Source organism: Rhinoraja longicauda, chromosome 36 (genome assembly GCF_053455715.1).
Source record: "Rhinoraja longicauda isolate Sanriku21f chromosome 36, sRhiLon1.1, whole genome shotgun sequence".
NCBI classification, from domain to species: Eukaryota; Metazoa; Chordata; class Chondrichthyes; order Rajiformes; family Arhynchobatidae; genus Rhinoraja; species Rhinoraja longicauda.
In genome coordinates, this window is record NC_135988.1 from 9481577 (window position 1) to 9506855 (window position 25279).

Genomic DNA, 25279 nt, shown 5'->3' on the forward strand with positions numbered 1-25279 from the left:
GCTCAAACTGTTAACACAATCAGTATGGGTGAAAAATTAAATTGAGTTGACACAAGATGTAGACAGCAGGCCAGCAAAGGCACTGTAAAAAAAAAGATCAATACAACCCCTAGATGACGAGACAGATCTTTGACGTCTCCTTAAACAATCTCTGGCTCAACTGGATCATGTTTGTAGTTGTAAAGAAAATGGCACAGAGCTGCTTAAAGGTACTCTTGAAAATATCTACATGTACTTTTATTGAAAATCATACAAACAGTCAATGGTGCACACTGAAAAGATCTTAGTTGGCATAAGCAGTTTCTGCAGGAGCTGATCACCAAGACAGTTGACTGAGACGAACCAGATTAGCAAACAGGATTCTATCATTCCATTCAGTTTAAAACAAGCAGGGTACCTTCTTACAGAGCAGCTACACAAAGCTAGAGTCAAAAGGTACTCCATTCTTAATCATTTGTTAATGTGCAATACACAGATTTTTGGGCAGGTTGGCACAAAAGCTAATTGATAAGGTGTACCAATACTGATGGAGTCATTTTCATTTAAAGTTTTATTAATTCCTTCACTGATATGTTTTTTTCATCTGCTGGGGTGCATTAAGTGAGAAGTTTATGAATATTTGTGCCTTGATTTCCTTAGGAATACAGCCCCCGGTCCCAGGATTCTGACTTCTAATTCCACCTCGAAAGTAGAAGAGTAAAAAGGCTGTTGAGAAACAGCATTCATGAAAAATAGACAGGCATTATAGATTCTGCCCCAATGGACGCATTGTGCAGTGAACTCATTGAGTTGCTTTCTGTAGACAATTCGACAAGGCGTTTTAAACCTGTGGCAAAAACAAGGGATTTATAAGACTCTTGGAACTTATCAATATGAGTAATATTGTTATTGGTGATTGGCAATCCCTCCACGTCAACTAGTGTTAAGTACTCCTATGCAAGGCATTATAACAGAATGCAGAGAAGGGCCCTCTTCACTCTTTCCCAATGGCATGAACCATTTAAATCTCATGAGTACTCATGTGTCTAGTGCGTTTGTATGACATTTCCCATACTAAAGATCCTGCTATCTAAAATGCACAGGAGCTCCAGTGCAAATTAGGGGCAGTTTTATAATGAATGAATGAATGAATGAATAAGTTTATTGGCCAAGTATGTGCAGTAATGTTAGAGACACACCAACTCAGACCTCACAAGCTGCATTTAATAAGATTTCCATGGTAAAGTAGGAATGTATAAACCTCAGGAATTTACCTGTAAAAATATGCTGACAATTTACTAAAATGCAGTGTTTGAACATTCAACATATTTTTGGTAATAATCATCAGTGCAGAACATGATTGCCTAGCCTATTCTCTTAGACAAGAGCAGAACAAATGACAGCTATGTGTTAAATGCTCTACAATGACCGAAATCTACACAACCATTCAATTTCCCAACAATGCCTTAAATAGCAGCCTTTGGTGATATTTGCTTAATGATGCAGAGTCGGTAGAAATACTTTCATTGTTCTGAAGAATACCATTGCAATTTGAAAGATTGAAGGAGTAGTCAAATAAAAGGTCATAATTTGGCTTTTGTCCTGAAGGAGTTGTGGAATTGGGTGGGGCTGCTGATTGAAATGTGCTTCATTTACACCATCCTGGTCTGACGTCTTACTGTACAGTGGAAACGGAGGTAGCAGACAATGAAAAATCAACTTGCCATGGCTGACAATGCACACTGACCTTTCAGGTTAATTACATCATGATGCAGCAGGGGAATTGAACCCAGAAAATAAGTTGCACGTAGACACACACAAATCCTTGACGGTACATTGCCATACTCATTATTTTCACAGCCATGTATTCTCGAAACAACCTGTCAACCACTGACCATCAGTGCTGTGGCTGCCTGCCTTCATAACAGTACCACTGCTTTCTTAACACTGACAACACAGCATAAAAAAGAGGAACTACGTTTCTTAAATAATTAAAACAAAGTGTAAATATTATTCTCATATTATTTTATGTGTTTAGATTTAGAACGTTTATACATAGTAATCAGAATACACACACACAACCCCCCAGACTATGCATTGATATTCAAACTTAATCAATCTCCTTCATCACCTTGACATTGCTTGGGGACTGGAAATGGGGGAGCCTGTGGATTAACCAATTGTTTTTGCATCGTCTATTTGTCCCAAACTACTGCTGTATGTATTGTGCTAATAAGGCTTCTCATAATTTCTCTGACTATAAACAATGCCAATCTTGAAAGTTATCTATATATAAAACTTTGCGAATGTCTTTTGTTATTCTATTAGAAATTGTGATTGTTGTGGTTAATATGATTCATTTTGGTTCAATGCTTATGTTTATTCTGCATTTTACAATCCACCATACATTCTGGGAGGATGATGTTGCTCCTAACATCACCGCAGTCACTGTGCTCTACAATCAAAGTTCCAACACCAGACAAGCTGATTTCTTAAAAGATGGTTGAACTGCATCAGACCCCAGTGTCTATTGAATCCCCATTATCTTTGCAGCTGGAATTCAATGTCATTCAAGCTGAATGTGAAGGAGCATCTGTCTCCACTCTGTTTCTCAACTAGGAAAGTGTAACAGGGTATGGAGATGGGGGGACTGTTAAACACGATCAAGTGCACAGGTAACATTACAACATTTTGGATTGTAGGCTAGCTTAGTAAACACTTGAAATGATCCAGTTATTACAATGCTTGCCCACAATCCATTCCCAGACCAGGGCCCCAGATTTACTCCATGCTACACTGAGGATGAATAAACTCACAAAGAGGTGAACACACAGCCTAAAATATACAGGCGAATGCTGGGTAGGGGCGGTGATGAGCTGGACAAGGCGATAGGAAAATTATTCTTAGATTCCTTTCCATTGTCCCCCCATCATTCAGATGAGTCACGACAAATCAAACAATGTGTGGGGTGTGGACAAGTTTTACAGCTCTTGTACAAATGTGCAGTAGATCCAGTGGTGTCAGGTCCACAACTGATTCAGAGGTCAAAAACTTGGGTTTGCATATTTACATTAAAGTACAATACTACTATATTTTCCTTCATTTTTTCCAGTTTTAAGTGATATGTTATAAAGCCATTACAAAGCATTGATTGGAAAGGGCAGGTCCAGAAGCAATGCCTGTTTGCATCATGTCAGAATGCTCCATACTGGACTCTGAAATTCTCCATGCATTTCAATCATACTGTAATTAAGCGGCTACGGTCAGAAGACAAGCATGTTTCAGAATAAACTGACTCCATGTGTTCATAATACACATAATTATAAAAGCATCACTTATCCAAGGAGACAGGCAAGAACATCCTTGGACAAAGTTTAATATTAAAGTGATTGTAAAAGCTTGCCATCATCTGATTTTCAACTATTTGTATTTTTACTGACTCACATTTCCAAAGGGAGGCCATGGGCCTCCATAGACTACGACACACTCTGTCCCACAAGCTTTAAATTCATTGAAGATAGCATTAAATAAACAAAATCACAGTATAAAGTATTAAGCCATCATAAATATTGTAGCATTCATACAATGGGGTCCCAGCTTAGCCTAAACAATCATTGGTCAGTTTTTTTAAACATTTGTGTTTCTCTCGACATTTTGAAGGAAAATATTAAAGTATGGTTGGGAAAAGTGCAAGTGAGTGAGCTGCCTAAATACCTCAAAACAGCTCCTGTCATTTTCAAGAGTGAGGTCTGTTAACTACAAAATCCCTATTTCCTGTTCTTTCAGATGGACAATTTCCTCTTTGAATGTTCCACATTAGTTGCAATTGGAATCATTGCGAATCATTGAAGCAAAACCCTTTTAAATACCTGCAAAGCTATAGGAACTAGCCATCACATTGACTTGAAGGAAACGAGTAATTTAGGATCTAGGATATCTTTTTTGGTGACATGTGTTTTAAGGTTCTCAAGAGAGCAACAAAATGGACAGCAAGGGAAAGAAAGAAAAAAACAAATTACAATTTTCAATTAAAGAGATACTGATTTGCAAAATAAGGAATTTGTGACATCCCATGGTTCTCTCAATCCAGACTGTGTGACATGATTTTCAACATTAAATTTTCAAAATAAGCTCCTCTCCATTCTTGCTCCATTAGTCTGTGCACAGGCCAGGGAAGAAAAGACAAGAGGCTCAAGGAACTGCAGATGCTTGACTCTTGCATAAAGCACAAGGTGCCGGAGGATCTCAGTGGGTCAGGCAGCCATCTGAAGAAGGGCCCCGATCCGAAATGTTGCCTCTGCATTCCTTCCACAGATGCTGACTGACCTGCTGAGTTGCAACAGCACATGGTAATGCAAGGGTTCACCTCCCATCCCAACGTGCGAAGCAAACTGAGTCCCAATCACCCCCAGAATCCATACTTCAGTTCACAGACACATGCTTCCTTTTGTGATCTCAGTGAATAATTGGTCCAAAGGAAAAGTTGCAACACTCATGTGGAACAGTTTCGGCAAATAGAGATCAGTGTTCAGTGCCCAGTAGACTAAAAAATGACAAGGACCAAATTAAATCTTGATTTTAGACCCAATCTCAACACAGACTAATCAATATAGATAAAACAAAATGCACAAAATAAAATATAGAAAAAAGCCCTACTGCGAAAGTTTTCCCTCTAGATCTAATAATGGAGGAATGGACCTAGCCCACTGTAATTGTACTACACTAAATATAAAATAGAAAGATCTATCCCAGTGGGTGAATGTACTTCTTAAAATATATATTTAAAAAAAAGTTAAGTATGTTCCCGTTATAAAATGTTTTGGCCTTCTGCCTTTCACATGGATTCCGCAGCTTTGTGTCACTCCACTGTCACCGACTTGGCCAGGTTTCGGGGACAGTCAACCTTTAGGAAAGAATAAAATGTGATTAGTGATTTGTTCCATTGGAGGGCCCTCTTACCATAGTCTACATTTCCTCTCCCTCCCCACCTCACACTGACAGTTTTTGTCATCACTGGCTCTGATGCTGTTTCACATTCTCTGGAACCGTTCTAATCCACACCCAAGAAACAACTTTAGACCCAACAGAGGCTGCACACTGGCGCAGGGATAAAGCTGCTGCCTTACAGTGCCAGAGACCCGGGTTCGATCCTGACTACTGGTGCTGTCTGTATGGAGTTTGTACGTTCTCCCTGTGATCACATGGGTTTTCTCCAGTGCTCCAGTTTTCTCCCACACTCCAAAGATGTACAGGTTTGTAGGTTAATTGGCTTTGGTAAAAATTGTAAATTGTCCCTACCGTGTGAGGTAGTGTTAGTGTACGGGATGATTGCTGGCCGGCGTGGACTCGGTGAGATGAACAGCTTGAATCTGTGCTACATCTCTAAAGTCTAAAGTAAAAATCTAAATAATCTACATGTTTTCCATCGCATGGTACTGAACAAACAAGGCCTGACGTCAAAGATAGACATAAAGTGCCATGTTGGCGGAACAGGCAGCGTCTCTGGAGAAAAAGGGCAGGTGACATTTCAGATCGGGACCCTTCTTCAGACCTACCTGATGGCCTGATGTCAGGTGACTGCACATAACAACACCTTGATGTAAAGAATGTTGGGCAGCAATTAGGGTGGGAATCCTGCTCATTTTATCGGCAATATCACTAATCACAGTTGCATTGTCATACATCCTGCTCACTTGAAAGCATCTCTTTGATTTGGGATTTGGGGATTAGCAAATTAATATTTATGATATCAAATGATACAAGAGTTGTTAAATCAGCTGCTGCTTTTCTTTTTAATCCTCTGTATTTGAGAAATACTGTACTTTATTCTTGCTTCAACATCTCAAAGAGCAGCCCACAATGGGTGGTACTGATAATCATTATACAGACAGGAGGACAGCTGTTTTGCCCCAGAGATGCCCCCACCCACAGCCATTAACCAACAACCTTGGTTGCAACCAAGTGAAGAAAAAAATAAATTCACACAATATTAAAATTTTAAAACACAAATCAAATAGAAAAATACTTAAAATTATACAGGCAGGAGCAACACACGAAATAGAAAGAGATTCTCAACAATTCAGCCATAACTTCTCACAGGTGTTTCGTTCTAATGAGGAAATTACTCTTCTATTAGATGCTGACCGACATGCTGTGTATTCACAGCATTTTCAGTTATTATTTAAGATCGTCACACTTGACTTTTATGTTAGATTATTCTTTCCCCTTTATGGAGCTGACATTTCAAGTGGGCGAGCTGGGGGTGATAACTCAATATGTTTGACTCCTCTGTTATTTCAGTGAATGTAGTAACCAATTTAAATAATCCATTGAGAATAACTAGATTATCATCTTCACGATCATACTGGTGCTACTGCGGAACTAATGGTGGTTAGTGGTGGAGCTACTTAGTATGCTCTTTAAGTATGTTACAACATTATTTCAGGGCCCAGACATTTGTGTCTTCCCTTCCAGCATTTGAATTTCACATGCTTTAGGAAGGTTTAGACTTTACTTTAGACTTTATAGATACAGTGCAAAAACAGGCCCTTTAGCGTACTGAGTCCACGCTGACCAGCGATCACCCTGTACACTAAGAGAAGGTATCACAAAATGCTGGAGCGGGTAAGGCAGCATCTCAGGAGAGAAGGAGTGGGTGACGTTTCGGGTCGCTCGACTGTAGTCAGGATCGAACCCGGGTCCCTGATCCTGTAAGGCATTGTGCCACAATGCCACCCCGTACACGTTGCGGTTACATCACAAGTGCAAGGGAATTGGATTTCAAACACCATAATCATGTACTCACATCAAATCCTCGCAGCACAGCAAGATGGAAGGAGAGCAGCTGAAGTGGGATGACACTGAGGATCCCCTGCAGACAATCCACTGTGTGAGGCACTCTAATTACCCGGTTAACGCTCTTTATGGTCTCATAATCATCCCTGTCGCAGATAACCACTGGTCGACCCTGAAAGAGTAACATAGTCACAAATGGAACAAACTCAACTTAGTGGTATCCTGCATTGTGAAAAGATCTTGCAAACTAAATTGAGACAACTCAATTAACACTGTACCTGCCGTGCCACGACTTGTTGCAGAGCGTTTTGGCACTTGGTGTAGGTGTGGTCCCTCATAATCACCATGATCACTGGCATTAATTTGTCCACCAGGGCCAAAGGTCCATGCTTCAGCTCTCCAGCCAGGATACCTTCTGAATGCATGTATGTGATCTCTTTGATTTTCTGTGAAAATAATTTTAGATACAATTACCTTAAATTTAAAATTTGCAGATATTCTGGCAAAAAGCCAAAGAGAGCAACAAACCAGATTACTCTAAAAGCCCGCAGTGACTTCATGGGGCAAATAGCTTGTGCTATAACAACGGGCAGCACGGAGGCGCGACGGTAGAGTTTCTGCCTTAAAGGGCCGGAGCCTTGGGTTCGATCCTGACAATGGGTGCTGTCTGTACAGTTTGTACGTTCTCCCCATGACCGCGTGGATTTTACCCGGGTGCTCCAGTTTCCCCACACGCTTCAAAGACATACCGATTTGTAGGTTACTTTGGCTTCGGTAAAAATTGTAAATAGTCCCTTGTGCGTAGGATAGTGCTAGTACACAGGAATTGTTGGTCGGCACACTCGGTGGGCCGAAGGGCCTGGTTCCACACTGTATCTCAAAACTAAGCTAAACAATGATATGATTCTATTTTGTATACAAATCAAGGCGTTCACCTACCTCAAACTTTCCAACTTTCAATTATTTGCTTTAAATCATGGAGCCTTTAAGTTTGTTGTTCTAACTCATTTGCTTCCACTTGTACGGCAAGCCACTTCTTTCATCTCACTGAAACCATTTCCCCAGCAGAGTTTTGGTTAACCAGGGCAAACGATAAGTTTATCATGTCCATCCCCACATTAGCTGTTGCACCTCTGGATGAAATCTGCTACTACAAACTAAAATATTTTAAACATAATCTTTCCTGCAATTCTCTTGTCAGTTGGTTTGTTGCCAGAGTGAAAATACTTGTCCGCCAAATCTCACAGGAGGAATCCCCTTCGCGGCCCATCAATAGGTAAACCAATCTTCATATCATCTGAACAACCTCAGGACAGGGAAGTTTGCTTTCACTGAGACTATCGCAGATCTGAACCTTGATCAAATAAGGGAGTGCGTTTTAGGTCAGTAACCTAGCTGTGCATCTGATAGTACCTCAAAGGAAATAATTGCAGCTTCCTCTAAACAAAATCCTTTCTCCTTTAGGGCCCATGCGATAATCTCGCAAGGCTACAATTTAGTTTTCAGTCTGAAAGGTTGCTATTTTCAAGTTTTATTTTCTTGAATGATAAATCCTATCTTTAAGGCTCAAACCCTACTGATGTAACCCAGATTTTGGGAAATCACAACTGAGATACAAATGCTTCATCGAGCATTTAGTGAGCGGCAGCCAGTTATCGAGAGCTGACGTCTATCACCAACCACCTCAAAAGCCAACTTGAATGCTATTCCCACTCTTGTTGCAAGTCTGGATCACAGCAACTTATTTGCAGGAAAATTTAGAGATAGGATTCAATTTCTGGTCAAATCGATGCTATTGTTTTCAGAGATTTTGCTGGTTGAACGTTTGGTTATGCATGGATAGATATGGGCATTAAAATTTTACATTTTGAACACAAAATGCAAGGTTCAAACTCTTCACTTCCTTCACACATGGCTCCAATTGACTTTCTCTGCATGCAGTCAGAATTCATGACCTCTGGTGCCACAATAATGATTCATTTCAGATGGTGCTTTGTCTAATTGATGGCAGCGGAGGCCACTCAAGTGGGATCATGCAGCATACAAGCAGCAAGTAGGTTAATTATCGTCTGCGGAAGTAACATTTTGCTTTTAATTTTCCCCACTTAATTTTTGAGGAATGGCCTGTAAAGCAGAACTACAGCTTTGTAAATAATAATTTCCTCACCCAAGGGAATTAAAATGCCTTCAGCTGTCAGAGACTGTCTGGCCATGAAAGATGACTGCTGTTGCCAACAGTTTTAGAATGTATTCATCTGGTGTAATTGTAGTTTCAGTTAACACGTTTGATGAAACTATCAAAAGTATTGCTATTTATATCTAAATAGTAATTTTATTTTGCATCGAGCTTTATCTCCTCTCTGAAGACGATGGCTTTCTTGCACACTGTTCCCAACTAGCCCTTCAGTCACACCCAAATAAGCTTTTCCAGCATCAGTTGGATACTCAAAATGAAGAGTGGGGGTCATTTGCACAAGGGTGGCACAGCAGTAGAGTTGCTGCTTTATAGCACCAGAGACACAGGTTCAATCCTGAATATGGGTGCTATCTGTACGGAGTTTGTACGTTATAATAGACTACAGGAAAACCAGTGCAGAACACGACCCACTCTACATCAATGGGGTCTGTGTGGAAAGGGTACCCGCTTTCACGTTCCTGGGTACGCACATCGCAGAGGATCTTACCTGGTCTACCAACACCATTACCACAGTGAAGAAGGCACAGCAGAGACTCCACTTCCTGAGGATCCTCAGGAAGCCCAACCTGCAGGAGAAGCTCATGATGTCCTTCTATCGCTGCTCCATCGAGAGTGTGCTGGCATACTGTATAACCACATGGTATGCCAGCTGCTCAGAAAAGGACAGGAAGGCCCTTCAGAGGGTCATCACGACGGCCCAGAAGATCATCGGCTGCTCACTGCCCTCCCTGGAGCACCTGTTCAGCCTGCGCTGCCTCAGTAGAGCAGGAAAAATAATAAAAGACCCATCCCACCCCAGCCACCGTCTGTTTGTTCTTCTGCCCTCTGGTCGACGTTTCAGGTCGATCAAATCCCGAACAAACAGACTCAAGAACAGTTTTTACCCCAGGGCCATACGAGAACTGAACACTACTTTCTGCAATAGGTCACACTGTTAAAACTTTTGTATTTAATATATTGGTATTTACTTGTTTACATTTATTGCATATATGTTTTTACGCACCGTCAGGATTGCTATTTTTTTTTAAATTTCGTTGTACTTGTTGCAACGACAATAAATGAATATTATTATTATTATTCTCCCTGTGACCTCCTGGATTTCCTCTGGGTGCACCGGTTTCCTCCCACACTCCAAAGACATGTAGGTTTGTAGGTTAATAGCTTTGTAAATTGGCCCTAGTGTGTAAGATAGAACGAATGTGAACAGGTGATTGTTAGTCGGCACGGACTGATGGGCCAAAGGCCTGTTTCTATGTGGATTTCAAATAGCTCAATTTGAACCAACAAATGAACTTCCAAAAGAAATAAAATGTGGGGTTGAATATGTTAATCTGCGGTCAATCAGGATTTTAGTTTAGTTTAAGGATCTAGCATTGAAATAGGGCAAGTCCATGCTGACCACCAAGTCCATGCTGACCATCAATCACCCATTCACATTAGTTCTATATTATCCGACTTTCTCATCCACACCATTCACATTAGGGCAATTTTTAGAGACCGATTAACTAACAAACCCCGCAAGTCTTTGGGATGTGGGAGGAACCTAAAACACCTGGAGGAAACCGACGCACAGACAGCACCCGAGGTCATGATTGAACGTGGGTCTCTGGCACTACGAGGCAGCACCTCTACGAGCTGTGTCACTCACCATGCTGCCCTTACAAATGACAGCGTGGATAGCAAGTATTTAGGTATCCAGCAAAAGCAAATGCTGCCTCATTTTAATTTTTAGTAAAATGTCCTGCAATGTTTTCTGCTTTTTTTGTACAAAATTTGTTATTATGCATGAACTTTAGTTCAGATAAAAATTATTCCAGTTCTGTCTAGAATGGAAAATGTTCCAATAGCTTCTTGAAATTTATAGCTTTACAACCTAGATCACATAACATTTTCTTCCATGCAGATAATTTACTCCAGCAGATTAACTGTACGCATGATACAAGGCTTCTATTATGGCACAAAACCAACTAATGCTAAATCATGATTGTATGACGTGAGATTGGAACAGTAAGGATTAATGAAAACTTGGCACTGCAAAGAAAATCTAAACAGTTCATCCAAACATTATAATTGTGTGGCGCAGATAATGCTTGTTACAAGACTAAAAGCCATATTTCTACACCATTAATCTAGAGAGATGTTACTGAATCCCAGAACTCTAATTAAATAATTATGAAAAAGAAAAAATGTTAATCTTTGTAAACAAACTGTCACAAACACAATTAGTTCATTAATGTCCTTCAGAAAACAAATTCTCGGCGATATATGACTCCAGACCAATGTACTCTTCACTGCCTCCTAAGTTCAGGGGCAAACAGGAAAGGGCAACGCCAGTAATGTCCACGCCACGTGAATGATTAACCTTTCAAATATTCAAAAGGACACAAAGTGCTGGAGTAACTCAGCAGGTCTGAAGAAGGGTCTCGACCCAAAAGTCACCTATCCATGTTCTCCAAAGATGTTGACTGACCTGCTGAGTTACTCCAGCACTTTGTGTCCTTTTGTGTATTAACCAGCATCTACAGTTCTTTGTTTCTAACCTTTGATATACAAACGGGTTACAGCATGTGCATCTCTTACATTCTTAACTTCAAGAACCACAGCAGAATAATACTACACAGGTGTCCACTTGGACCACAATGCTTGTGCTGGCTCTTTGAACGATTTCTTTGTACGACTCATCTCAAATATTGTTTAATAATCTACATGCAATAAAAAACAGATTTTTAGTAATATTGAGGACACAATGTTATTACAAATTTTTACTTCCATTGAATCGAAATATCCATTTCAGGCCAAAGCACACATCAGCTATTAATGAACCTCTTAATAAGTACTGTACAAAATGCAAACAACCTGATACTTAGAAGAATGTATAATTTGATTTTTTTTTAGGCCAGGTTTAACTTTACCGAACAAATGATAAGGTCTGTGCCATCACTAAGAAACAATACCATCCTCAACAACTTGTTATTAATTTGCACTTCCCATTGTGCAATGCCATTTTCCATTACAATTTGGTTTACAAATCCCATTTTCTTGGCATTTCTTTCTTTTTTTCCCAAATCGCATGTGTTTTTATTCCATTTGCACAGTCAGGAAACATCTATTAGGATGAATTGAACAGATCATCTTTGTTTACATATGTGTGAATCTCAGTAAGGGCCAAGACATAATGCTTACAAATCACACTTCAGTAATAGCTTTCTTGAGCCAAAATACACTTCTGCATGGACGTGGCCTGCACACACCTGCAAATTAACCTCAGCTGAATCGCCCATTTTAGATTTAATGTGCTCTTACTTGTAGCATTGCTATGCATGAAATTGTTACCGTTAAAATCATAGAAATCGGGCTTGCAACCCATTGTTTTTCGTCAATTCCTTGGCAATGCTCTCTGATTATTTGATCATTTTTACCGAGTGACTGCTCACAGCTCTAGTTACCCCCTTCTGGTATTTATCTAATTCCCTATTAATTGATTAACCACACAACCCCAATCCTACTGCAGCAACGGAACATTATAGATCCCTTGGACCATCATGGACAAGTTTGTGTTTATTCCGAACTATGTTTTGTACTAATGTCCTTTTTTCTTTGCAGTGTTGCATCTTGGACTGCAGCTGCCACATCGTGGACACAAAAATAAATTATTTTTCAGTCTTGTTTAATTTATGTTTTTGGGTCCAAAATGCAGAAGCAAGCCAGATTATTATCGACGTTTTAGCTCACCATCCTTGGACCTATGACAATAAACGCGACCTGATTGCCACTGCCTTTTACAACATTGCAGTCCAAAACCTAACAACGTATCGATTAAAATATATTTATTTCTACTGGATCTTTGGTTAACTATCTTTGTGCTGGTCCTTATTAAGGGGTTGATTAATAGTTCTGAAGATGGGTCCTAACACAAAACCTCAACTGTCCATTCCCTCCACAGATGCTGTCTGACCCTCTGAGTTCCTCCAGTATTTTGATTTTACTCATTTCAGCATCTGCAGTTTCCTGTCTCTTGAATAGCTGTTGGGCACTGTACCCTCAAGTGACCTCCTCCGGAAGTGACACATTTCTCTAAATTAATTAATCAAAAAACCTTTTGAACTCCTCTTTCTCTATTGTATTTCTCTTTAGCCTTCGCTGCTTTGAGAACAACCCAAGCATCCACAGCCTCTCCACGCATTTACTTTCCCATTTCTATCTTTCAAGCAAATCTCTTCTGCATCTTTATCACAAAGTGATTGCTTCCTTCCAACCATGTGATGCCCAGATTGGGACACAAAGCCTTAAACATTTTATTCTAGTGGTTCGAAAGAAATTCACCAGCGAGTTGCTCTTTGTGCCTCTGATATCCACAACTTTGTTTTGCAGTGTGGAAGTCAGAAATTAGCTCAAGGTTAGGTTACAGCACCAAAAACCCCTGCTCTTCTGCTGACTTAGCACTGAGTCCAGGAGCAGAGCACAAATTACCTGAACCAAGGATTCCTTCAGCCTATGCCAACCATGTCTGTTATATATAACATGACTCCAGGTATTTAAATAGAGTTATTGCGCGTAACTGAACAAGTAAAAGCAAGTAAGTGGCTGTTGTTTTCTTAATATTATTTAACTTTACGCTTTTAATTAATGCAGATCACTAAAATCTACCTATTTTTAATAATCCAAATGACGTCTTTCTAGTGAACTACAAAGGTTTATCACACTTCTTTACTGATATGATGTCCCAAAATGATAATGAATCCTGCATAGTTTATTTGCAGCCTTCTTAGTTTACCACTTTAAACAACATGTACATCTTTAAAAGATGTTTACATCAAAGATGTGTACATATACTGCAAGTTTCTCCATTCCCAATTCACCAATGTAATTTTAGAAAATAAAAAATAACTGCTAATGTATTGTTGTAATGTGTTGTCTTAAAAGGTAGTGGCTGTCAGGTCGATTATTTATTATCATTGTAATCCTACCGTAACAGCAAAGACTTCAAATTTTGTTAAAAAATTCTCTAAAAGAAACAGCAATAAGTACAATGTTTGAATGCATTTTGACCGTGAAGTGACATTCATTGTTGCGGACACAAATAGAAGAATCAGAAGAAAACCCACCTCCAACAGATCACACCTGTAACCCTAGTTTTGACTAATTATTGACCAACACAGGACAAATGGTTAGGTGCGACATATCCGATCAATATCCTGGAGGATGCATTTAAAGTGCTGTTATTTCCCTGGCATTATTTCTTATTTACCCTCATGGCATGGGAAAAGGCCATTAGGCCCATCAAGTCTATGCCAATCTCAAAAGAATCCCACTCCCTCATTTATTTCTGCAAGCTACTTTCTCTCAAATGTCCATCAACCACACCTTGATCCACTTACACCAGGGGTAATTTACAGCAAATAATTAATCTACAAAACAACCTATCTTTAAGATGCAAGAGGAAACTGGAGCACTCAGGAAAACTACACGGTCAAAGGGAGACATGCAACTCTACACACACACATACAGGTCAGGATTGAACACGGGCCGCTGGAGCTGAGACATCTGGACGACATACTGAGCTAGTGCACTGCCCCTAGGGGGAAGCACAAAGGCCATGGTTGTTGCCATGATGACCACAAATATATGAAGAGCCTTGACCTAAAACGTTACCCATTCCTTCTCTCCAGAAATGCTGCATGTCCCGCTGAGTTACTCCAGCATTTTGTGTTTATCACTGGTGTACACCAGCATCTGCAGTTCCTTCCTACACATGTATGAGGGCCTTAGTTGAGTTTATTTTTGAAAGTGTGCTCTCTGTAACTCTCTGGCAAAAAAAAAGTGGTATGTGACAGGCTCTTCCTACGATCACTTACAACTAAAACACCATGAAACAGTAATGATATTTTCTTGATTTAACCCCTCTTCCTGCCTGAACTACTTAAATACGGGTGTGTATGGTGCACTGTGGACTGCTGCATGCTTCCACTAGTCATGTTGGGCTGTCTGCCTGGGCCTCATTGAGCGCTATGTTATTTGCTCAGTAATTATTGTCCACACAAGTTCTCATTGTAAGACTAGAGACTAGTTTTTTTATTATGAGTTTTGACATTACCTTCCTTGTTGTGAGATCTGTTCCAGCTTCAACATCCACAGGCAGTTCCCAAACAAGGCAGTCATTGTATGCGCTCTTGCATTTGATTACAGCTTCTACAACTTGCCAGAGATCTGCTCCCCTAACCCAGACTGTATTACAACCCAGTAAAGGAGGAGGGGTAGGGGGAATACAGAAAATATTAAGCTTGCATTGCAAGCCACTCACATTGAAACACTTCATATAATTCACAAACTGCAAGGATTATTTCTATTTATTTGTGAATAAACTGCTATCAAATATAGGAAGCTCTTTCTTCCCTGTTTTGAGGGAGCACTGCTAAAGATGGTCTGGAAACAATGCACAAATGCCATGTACAATATATATTCTTGGAAAAATGCTAACAAGTCCTGACACTCCCAAATATAAACTGATCAGTCATGTATCCAGTACAACTTCATTCATCATTTAAAACTGACATCATTTAGGGAACTTGGTAAATTTGTCAAGTTGGAAGAATATAAAAGAGGAAACGCAAAGAAAATAGAATTAAAGTACTTAGCTACAACTAAACAGTCAGTATTGCCTCAAATACATAGGCTAAATAACCTGTTTGATCTACACGTCAAAAGGACGCAAAGTGCTGGGGTAACTCAGCAGGTCAGGCAACATGTCTGGAGAACATGGATAGGTGACGTTTTGGGTCAAGACCTTTCTTCAGACTCTCATCTTATCTAGATAATGGTTCATTTTAGTTCTTCCATTATCAAACTGGTTGTTACAACACTACACAACAGCTTCTCCCAAACAACCATTAGGCTATTGTACACTATAAAAACCAAATTATGAACCGTCTTGGTTGCACTAGTGACTTTGGGCGTTTGTTTTGTTTTTCACCCTACTGTTTTTTTAATTTATTGAACTTATTTTTTGTTTGTTTATTATGTTAGTTATGAAGTACAGTGTTTATAAGCCTGTTGTGCTGTTGCAAGTAAGAATTTCATTGTTCTGTTTCAGTACATATGACAATTATGATTTTTTTCAGTCAGAGAGTTGTGAATCTGTGGAATTCTCTGCCTCAGAAGGCAGTGGAGGCCAATTCTCTGAATGCATTCAAGAGAGAGCTGGATAGAGCTCTTAAGGATATTGGAGTCAGGGGGTATGGGAAGAAGGCAGGAACAGGGTACTGATTGAGAATGATCAGCCATGATCACATTGAATGGCGGTGCTGGCTCGAAGGGCCGAATGGCCTCCTCCTGCACCTATTGTCTATTGTCTATTAAACACTCTTGACTACACTGAGCGGCGGCACGGAACAGCCCATTCCACATTATTGCCGATATCAAAGCAAGCTGTGTCTGCACACAGACTGGAGATATACTGGCAAACAGAATTGCCAGGGTGCTCTCGTGGCTGTTTATTGGAGACAAAAGGCTGACAGTATTCAACACATTTACAAAAAGTACATTTGTTATTTCAAATAGATAATTTCTAAACAGTGTGAAATTATTTTAAATTAATTTTATGGAGTGGCCTGGTTACGTGTCTCCAGATGTGCATGAGTGTGAGGAGATTGTTATTAGCCATTTGAGTTGTCTGGCTTCTTTTCACATTTCTTCACCTTTAAAACTTTGAAACATGAACATCTGCCAAAATCATAAACGAAAATATTTAAAAACTGAGACAGTGAATTAAGGTGTCTGCTCTGTAACTGTGAAACTATGAACCTAGTGATGCATTCTTTGACTTATTAATTGAAAGATACAGCAGGGAAACATGCCCTTCGGTTCACCGAGTCTAAGCCGACAATACCTCTACCCATTCACACTAGTTCTATGTTATCCTACTTTTCGTAATAATATATTCCTTTATTCGTCCCACACCGGGGAAATTTAGTGTTGCAGCAGCAAAGTGGATAGCAACAGATCATTCATTATAAATAAAAGATACATAAATTGTCATCAGCTTTCGGTGTGTTCTTAGCTCTTATTGTTGACTCGTCTGCTGGGAGCAGTGCTGGTTGTACAGTCTCACAGCAGCGGGAAGGAAGGACCTCCTATATCTCTCCTTCACGCACTTGGGGTGAAGGAGTCTGTCACTGAAGTCTGTCATCCACTTCCTGCACACTGAGGACAACTTACAGAGGCCAATTAACCTTCAAGCCCGCAGACTTTGGGGTGTGGGAGGAAACCGGAGCTCCCGGAGGAAACCCACATGGTCACAGGAAGAACGTGCAAACTTCACACTGACAGCACCCAAGGTCAGAATTGATCGCAGGTCTCTGGCGCTGAAAGACAGCAGCTTGACCAGTTGTGCCATTGTGCCGCCCTTTCAATCATTTCATTTCGTCTGTTTCGAGCCCTAATCCATCAACCAACTTACCAATGCGCCTTCCAGACAAGTGGCATAGTGATAACCACGGCCCATGATGAGAACAGATTTCTGTTGGTACAGTTCTGTTGCCAAGTTCTGTATCTCCTCATCGAGGGCCAGGACCTCTTTAATAAGATCTAAAAGATGTAAAGGGAGAATATTAAAAAGGGAAATAGGTAAGAACAAGAAAGTGAGAGAGAAATAATGAGTGACAGGAAAAGAGTGAAAACAGAAAACAGCAAGAAACAAAGAGAAAGAGAGCAATGAAAAGGTTTCAAACAAAATCATGGATTAATCCTGAATTTGCCTTTACAACCTATAAGTTGTATCTCACAGGTCCCTGGGTAACATGCCTCAATATTATCAGAAATCAATATCATTCATTCCAATCCGGTCAAAAATATAGTGGCTGGGAAAGAAATAAAATTAGATACTCAGTCAGACAGGAGTGTAAAGAGTGTAATGTGTTAACAGTGCATCAGCCCTACTGACAGTGCTGTAGGATTTATTTCACCTTATTTACTCATGAACAGAGAACTACATCATCAAAAATAAGGCAGAGAAAGAGCAAGTGCTTTGGAGATATCCCTGTTTCAAATGTAAATAACATTTTACAAAGGCATTTTCTTGTCCTCTTTGCCCAATTCTGATCACTCTCTCCCTGGTCACTCCCTCTTCTCCCCTGTCCCATCAAGCACGAACTACTGAAGTTTGAAACACATACCTTCAGATTCAGAGAGTTTCTTTCCAGCTTTACCTTGCGCTAAACATTATTCCCTTTATGTTGTACCTGTGTACTGTGGACAGCTTGATTGTAATCATGAATAGTCCTTTCACAGACTCGATAGCAGGCAACAAAAAAAGCTTTTCACTGTAGCTTGGTACAAGTGACAATAATACACCAAACTAAACTATTAAAGGTTTCTCATGAAAAGCGAACATCATTTGACTTGTGGAGATCTTGAAGATGCTTACTTGCTACTTGTGTTCAAGTTTTCCATTTTTGTTCACTTCTCAACACTGTTGCTTTTGGTAAGATTACGGTTTCATAACCATTACATATCTCCTATTTTTTTAGCCCAATGTTTCTACATCACACAAGTGCTTTCATAGTGACTGATTCCAGATATTTAAACCACAAAGAACAGAATGGAGCAAGATTCATGTGCAGTTCGTGCGTAAGATACCATCTAAAATTTTCTTCACTTACTGCAGTTGGGAGGGCTCAATTCATCTAAGATAATGAAATGAACAACCTCCCTGATAACTTGATCTAATTTAAATCTTTTAAGAGAGAATTACAAAATAAATTCTGAGCTACTGTTTCTCTGCCTGGAATAACATGAATAGGGTTAGCCATTTTGGATTTGAGCAGAAAATAAATTTAATTTCTCTGAGGATTATGAAGCAGGGAACTTCTTTCAAGTATAATCAATTCAATGTCAATAGACTACGGACTGAAAGGAATCAGTGGATATGCTGTTGGATGCGTGTGCCAAGAACAGAAAAGCACAAAAGGAGGACTATTAGCCTGGTCCAAGTTGTAATATTTACAGTGCTCTCCATAATGTTTGGGACAAAGATCCATCATTTATTTATTTGCCTCTGTACTCCACAATTTAAGATTTGTAATAGAAAAAAATCACATGTGGTTAAAGTGCACATGTATAAACGCTGCTGTAATTTCTACACGGGGAAACCAATCCGACAATGTGCACTTTAGCCAGTGTTTCATACTTCATTTAATATAGTCCTACGATCATACACAACAGGTTCGTACAATGCTGGGAATTGCACTATCAACTGCTTTTAAAATTGCAATCTATTATTTACTTCTGACATTGTCGTCTTTGATGCAGGAGACTTCTGCAACAGGGTTGAAAATTGAAACCTTTTACTAAATCTACAAAAGCTCATTTAATATTTGAGATAAAACTTTAAATATGTGCAAATCCTGGAAATGTACCCATTGTTGACACAGAAAGTCAAATGATGGCAAAGGGGATGAAATTGAAAAGAAAAAGTTGAAATTGATATAATTACTGTTTCTGTAATCTGCCTTGTTTGACGGTGTTTGCTATTATTTTTCTGATGTGGTTCCCAGAGGTGCTTGCATTTAACTTTAGACATTGAATGGTCCACTTGTTTACCTGGTAGTTCCTTCAGACCCCGAATAATCTCCTTTCTCCTCTCCTGAATCGAAATTCTGTCTTCACACATCAGCAGTGCAAACATCACCAGTGAGATAAATTGGCTGGTGTAAGCCTGGATGAAAAACAGACAGTGCTAGTTATTGTTGGTTAAGTTCCAACATATTGGAGGACACAAAGATAGCGAGTTCCACTTTCACTCAATTTCAATAATACTAAGAGCACAGGTCATTCTAATGCACACAATCAGTTACTTGACTCCCGATTGGAAATATGAAAGAAATACAGAGGTCTTGAAACCCATGGCAACTAAATCACTCTGTAACTTTATCATACTTAGCTCCACTGCTAAACTTGTATTCACTGCTGAAGTAAATCTTATATTAAAAATAACAGATGGACATCCAAGTAATAACAAAGATGAAGGATAATAACCCAGGGCACACTGGAACTTCACTACAAGATTTGTCTCAATTGGTACACTAATTTTTAGCAAAAGCAAAGGAACTGATTCAATATTAATAAAAGAGATTTGCATAGGCTTGTTCATTGTTTTAAAGCCAAAATAAAGGGATTGCTTTGCAAGATATTGTAATATATATTGCTGCCTTGCTTGAGTTGGAATGAAAAGCCTTAACATTGTGTGTCTAAGAGGAAAGTTGAATGTTAAAGATAGGATGTTACTTTTAAATTAAAAACTATCAGTAAGATCAGCGTCACAACCGGAGTTTAACTTCAGCCACGGGGGAGGGTTGAATTGTTCCATTCTCTGTACACATTCTCTAATTGCTGCTTTCTGGGCCAATTTGAAAGTAGTGAGTGATATGTACCAGATTTATATCCCACACAAAGCACAAGGGTGGACTATTGCTAATGCAGAAACACAGTGGGGAAAAAAAATCCCAAACAAACCCTACTCGTATCCTCCTGACAGACTCCAGTTATTTTCCACGATCGTTCTCCAAGGGAAAGAGCAGTGACCAGAGTGCTTTTAACGGAGAAAAATGTAGCTAACTGACATCATTCTATGCCTTATAAACAGAAACAGATTTCTAGCACAAATACTTTATCAATTTTAGGGATTATATAAATGGTATTTCCTTTACCCATATTTACAGACTGTTAGTGTCGGAAACAGGAAAGCAAGCCAGAACTTCCAGTACAGTGCCTGCAATTGTATAATTTTATGAAACCTTACTCTCACTCATATTTATTCAGTTTTGAAGTAAAGGACAACTCTTCAAAATGGGGCCCACTAAAATCTACGATGCTGATTAGTGGCTGTGGAAAAGGAGTAAGTTTTATAAAAATGCACAAGATGTACGCACATGAATCCTTGTGTATATTGTACTCAATCTTTCTGGCTTAGCAACTTCAAATTTCTGGGGTGAACATCTTGGATGATCTGTCCAGGTCCCAGCACATAGACCTAATCATGAAGAAGGCATGCCAGGGTGCCTACTTTCTTGGAACTTTGAGGATATGCAGCATGTCCTTGAATAATCTAAAACTTCTACAGAAGGACTATAGAAAGTACCCCGACTGGCTGCAACAAGGCTTGGTATGACAACTCAAACGCATAGGAACAGAAGAAGTTGCAGAGACTGGTGGACTCAGGCCGATGCATCACTGGCACAACTCTCCCCACCATTGATAGCTTCAATACAAAGCGCTGCCTCAAGAAAGCAGCATTTATCATCAACGATCTCCACCATCCGGTTCATGCCCTCTTCTTAGTGTTACCATCAGGCAACAGGTACAAATGCCTGAAGTCCCACACCACCAGGTTCAGGAACAGCTACTTTCCTACAACCATTAGGTTCTTGAACCAACCTGCACAATCCTAATCCTACCTCACCAACAGAATGCTATGGACTGTCGATTGCACTACCATGGACATTATCCAATTGTGTTATTGAACTAATGTCTTGTTTTTGTGTTTTTTATTTTTCTTTTCTTTTTCACTGTCCTGTATAATTTACATTTTGTTTGCTGTCAGAGCCTATGCATCTGTGATGCTATTGTAGGCAAGATTTTCAGAATATTAATTCTTAAAACTTGCCTTTGTGCTGGCAACTCCAATTTCAGGCCCAGCGTTGATATGGACACCACAATCGGTTTCACGAGAGATAGAGCTGCCAACTGTGTTTGTAATACCCACAGTCAGGGCTCCCCGCTCCTTACAGTACCTCAGTGCCATCAAAGTGTCAGCTGTTTCCCCTGGAAATAAACAAAATCAATCAGGTAAAGACAATGTGCATCTATTATTGGAGACACAAGAGAGTGCAGATGCTGTAATCTGGAGCAACAAACAATCTTTTGGAGGAACTCATTGGGTCAAACAGCATTTCTGGGTGGAAAGAAATGGTACATTCTTAAGGTCAGGTTTGTATTTGCTTAAGCTTTAACATTAAAGGTGATCTTATTGATAGCATTAAAATGTCCGGAAACTGAGATAAATTAGGTATCTATTTCTTCTGATGGAATATGGAATAGCAAGTACAATGTTAAAGATAGAGTTGTGCTACTTAGAGTAATATTAAATTGCACTTAAGCCAACAATGGTCAGAAATGGGGGGGATTTCTACTGAAAAAAATTGGGGTTCACGTCAAAATATAAAATCTGAAAATCTGAGTAATTGTTTTAGGCATGGTACCAAGGAACGTAGATGAAGTTAAGGTACTGTGATCTATCGGAAAAGTTAAACAGCATTGATAAGCTGAAGACCCCACTCCTTCTCCTGTGCGCCTTGGAAATTAGACATTAGCTCCAAAGGATTCATTTATATTGTGTTTTTAGAATTGTACCGTGCGAAGGTGAAAATGCCACTGTGAAATATATTACTTTTAAGTCTTTATTCACAAAATGCTGGAGTAACTCAGCAGGTCAGGCAGCATCTCAGGAGAGAAGGAATGGGTGACGTTTCAGGTCGAGACTCTTCTTCAGACTGATGTCAGGGGGGCGGGACAAAGGAGGTTTTGAGTCTCCTCAGGAATATTTTTCAAGAATATGACTGAGACTTAAAAGTAATATATTTCACAGTTGCATTTTCACCTTCACACAGTACAATTCTAAGACACAATATATATGAAACAGTATGTGGTGCAATTAAAAATAGAAAATTCTGAAAATATTCTGCAAGTCGGTTGGCATATGAGGAGAGAGAAAATGAGTTCACGTTTCAGATCAATAATCTTCCATCAGACCGGAATATCTGATTATTTGCAATTGTTGAATTCCAGTCTTGCATTTGACATTTCCAGGATTTCTTTCCCCTCTCCCTGTATTTTCAGATATCATTCGATTCTGAATTGTAGAATCTTCTCAAATTAATTAATTATTCAATCTCACCTGGTCTTCACACAGCTTACCCATTTATCTATAGCTTCAAATAACATTTACCAGCTCCACAGAGGTCATCAATCTAAACCATTCATTCTGTTTTTCTCTTCACAGGGCTTCTTGACCTATTAAATATCTTCAGCAATTTATCTTTTTATTTCAGATTTCCAACATCTATAATGACTTAAGACCATGGGTTACGCAGCACAGAATAGGCCCTTCAACTCAAAGTAACTGCAAGCCATCAAGCACCTAATTACACCAATCCTTCACTTAATTCCTTTTTATTCTCCCCATACTTTCATAAACTATCCCCAGATTCTACCACTTGCCTACATTCACCACCTACAGTGGCCAATTAATCTACCGATCTCCATACCTTCGGGACTCTAGGGGAAAATCAGAGTACTCAAGCAGTCACAGGGAGAAAGAGCAAACTCCAAACAGGCGCACCAGAAGTCAGGTTTGAACCTGGGTCATTGGACCAGTGAGGTAACAACTCTTCTAGTGCCACTACTGAGTTTTAACATCCCTTTGAACATCTAAAAGACATTTGGACAGGTACGTGGATAGGAAAGGTTTGAGGTATATTAGTCAGATACAGGCAAATGGAACGAGCTGACTAGGTTTGATGGGGCATTTTGGTCCACATGGGCAAGTCTGACCAAAAAGCCTGTTACTGTGATATATTACTTTATCACTTTAAATGGCTGTTTCCCCATCAATGGCACCTTCCACAATTGTCGGATTCTACAACTCCCAGTCATCTCACCTTTAAGCTTAAAGCTTTGCAATGAAGCTAAAAATGCCTGAGATTCAGCCAAGTGACTGAATGGAACAGATGGTTGCAATAAGTTTATTTTTTGCACAAAAGCAAGTTTGTTAAAATTTAGGTGCAAAGTACTGCGCACACACAAAATGCTTCAATATCAACAAGGATGTTGCCATGACTCATGGGCCTGAGTTGTAATGAGAGATTGGGCAAGCTCAGACTTTACTCCTTGGAGTGCAGGAAGCTAAGAGGTTATTTTATAGAGGTAGAAACAAGGAACTGCAGATGCTAGTTTACAAAAAAAAGACACAAAGTGCTGGAGTGATTCAGCCAGTCAGGAAGCTTCCCAGAGAATATGGATCGGTGATGTTTTGAATCTGAGGAAAGGCCCAGAACCAAAAAGACACCTATCCATGTTCTCCTGGGATGTTGCCTGACCCAATGATTTAATGGCACTTCATTGTCACATGTACCGAGGAAGAGTGAAATTCATATTTGTATGCAGTTCAGTACAAGTATCACTAGACATAAGCACATGGACCCGCTGAGTTACTCTAGAACGTTGTCTTACCTTATAGAGGTGTTTAGAATCATGAGGGGAAATAATAGTGAATGAAGAGTCTTTCACCCAGGGTAAGGGAGCCAAGAACCAGAGGACAAAAGTTTAAGTTGGAAGGGGAAAGATTTAATATGAACCCGAGGGGCAACTTTTTCACTTGAAAGGGTGGTGGGTATATGGAATGAGCTGTCAAAGGAGGTAGTTGAGGAAGGTACAATAACAACATTTAAAAGACACTTGGACAGAGATATGGATAGGAAAGGTTTAGAAGGATATGGACCAAATGCGGGCAAAGGGAACGAGCTTAGATGGGGCATCACGGCGGTATGGACAGGTTGGGACAAAGGGCCTGTTTTCATGCTGTATAATAGCATGATCAAACACTACATGCACCACCAAATAGCACTATGCTCGAGGATTGCATAAAAACCATTAAATACTCCCAAACCTGTTACTAGGGAGGCTAAATGCTACCATTTTGCCTATCTGATTCTTCCACGCTTCCTTCGGGAAATCCCCATCCCTTATCACTTCAAGACTTCACAAATCAAATGGGAATTAAGCAGACCAAGAAACCATACAGACATGAATCCAAATTGTATCCGTTTACACTTTAAATTTATCTTGGCAGAGATTTTACAACTTGCAGATGCTGGTTTACACTGAAGACAGACACGAAATGCTGGAGTAACTCAGCGGGACAGGCAGCATCTCTCGAGAAAAGGAGTAGGTGACTGAGAGTCAGGGGAGAGGGAAACTAGAGGTATGAAGAGATTCAGAACAAATCAGAACTGGCACCAAAGACGAAGGAAAGGTGGAGCCCGCAATGGTTCATTGTTGGTTGTGGAAGAGGTGATAATGAAGGGATATATGGGTGCAAACAGTGGAACCTGCAGGACAATTAGAGTTGGGGGCAAGGGGGTTGGAATGGATGAGTTCAGAGCTCTTTTTTATTTGATAGGAGTTAACGCCATTCACACCTGCACAGAACTACAAAAAAAATATAGAACAAGAATATTCATCTGCAAAAAATTTATG

The 25279-nt window shown here is 39.8% G+C and overlaps 1 protein-coding gene across 1 annotated transcript in view; it reads right to left on the reverse strand.

Moving 5' to 3' along the window:
• Positions 1-230: 230 nt before the first annotated feature.
• gfpt1 (glutamine--fructose-6-phosphate transaminase 1) overlaps positions 231-25279 on the reverse strand; it is a 70505-nt gene continuing 45456 nt past the window's right edge. Inside the window, exons 14-19 of the mRNA XM_078429115.1 lie at positions 21630-21787; positions 19568-19682; positions 17427-17554; positions 7053-7220; positions 6785-6946; positions 231-4882 (exon numbers count right to left, since the gene is read on the reverse strand). Coding sequence (XP_078285241.1) covers positions 4838-4882; positions 6785-6946; positions 7053-7220; positions 17427-17554; positions 19568-19682; positions 21630-21787 — 776 coding nt within the window. The 3' untranslated portion in view covers positions 231-4837. The remainder of the gene's footprint in view (positions 4883-6784; positions 6947-7052; positions 7221-17426; positions 17555-19567; positions 19683-21629; positions 21788-25279) is intronic.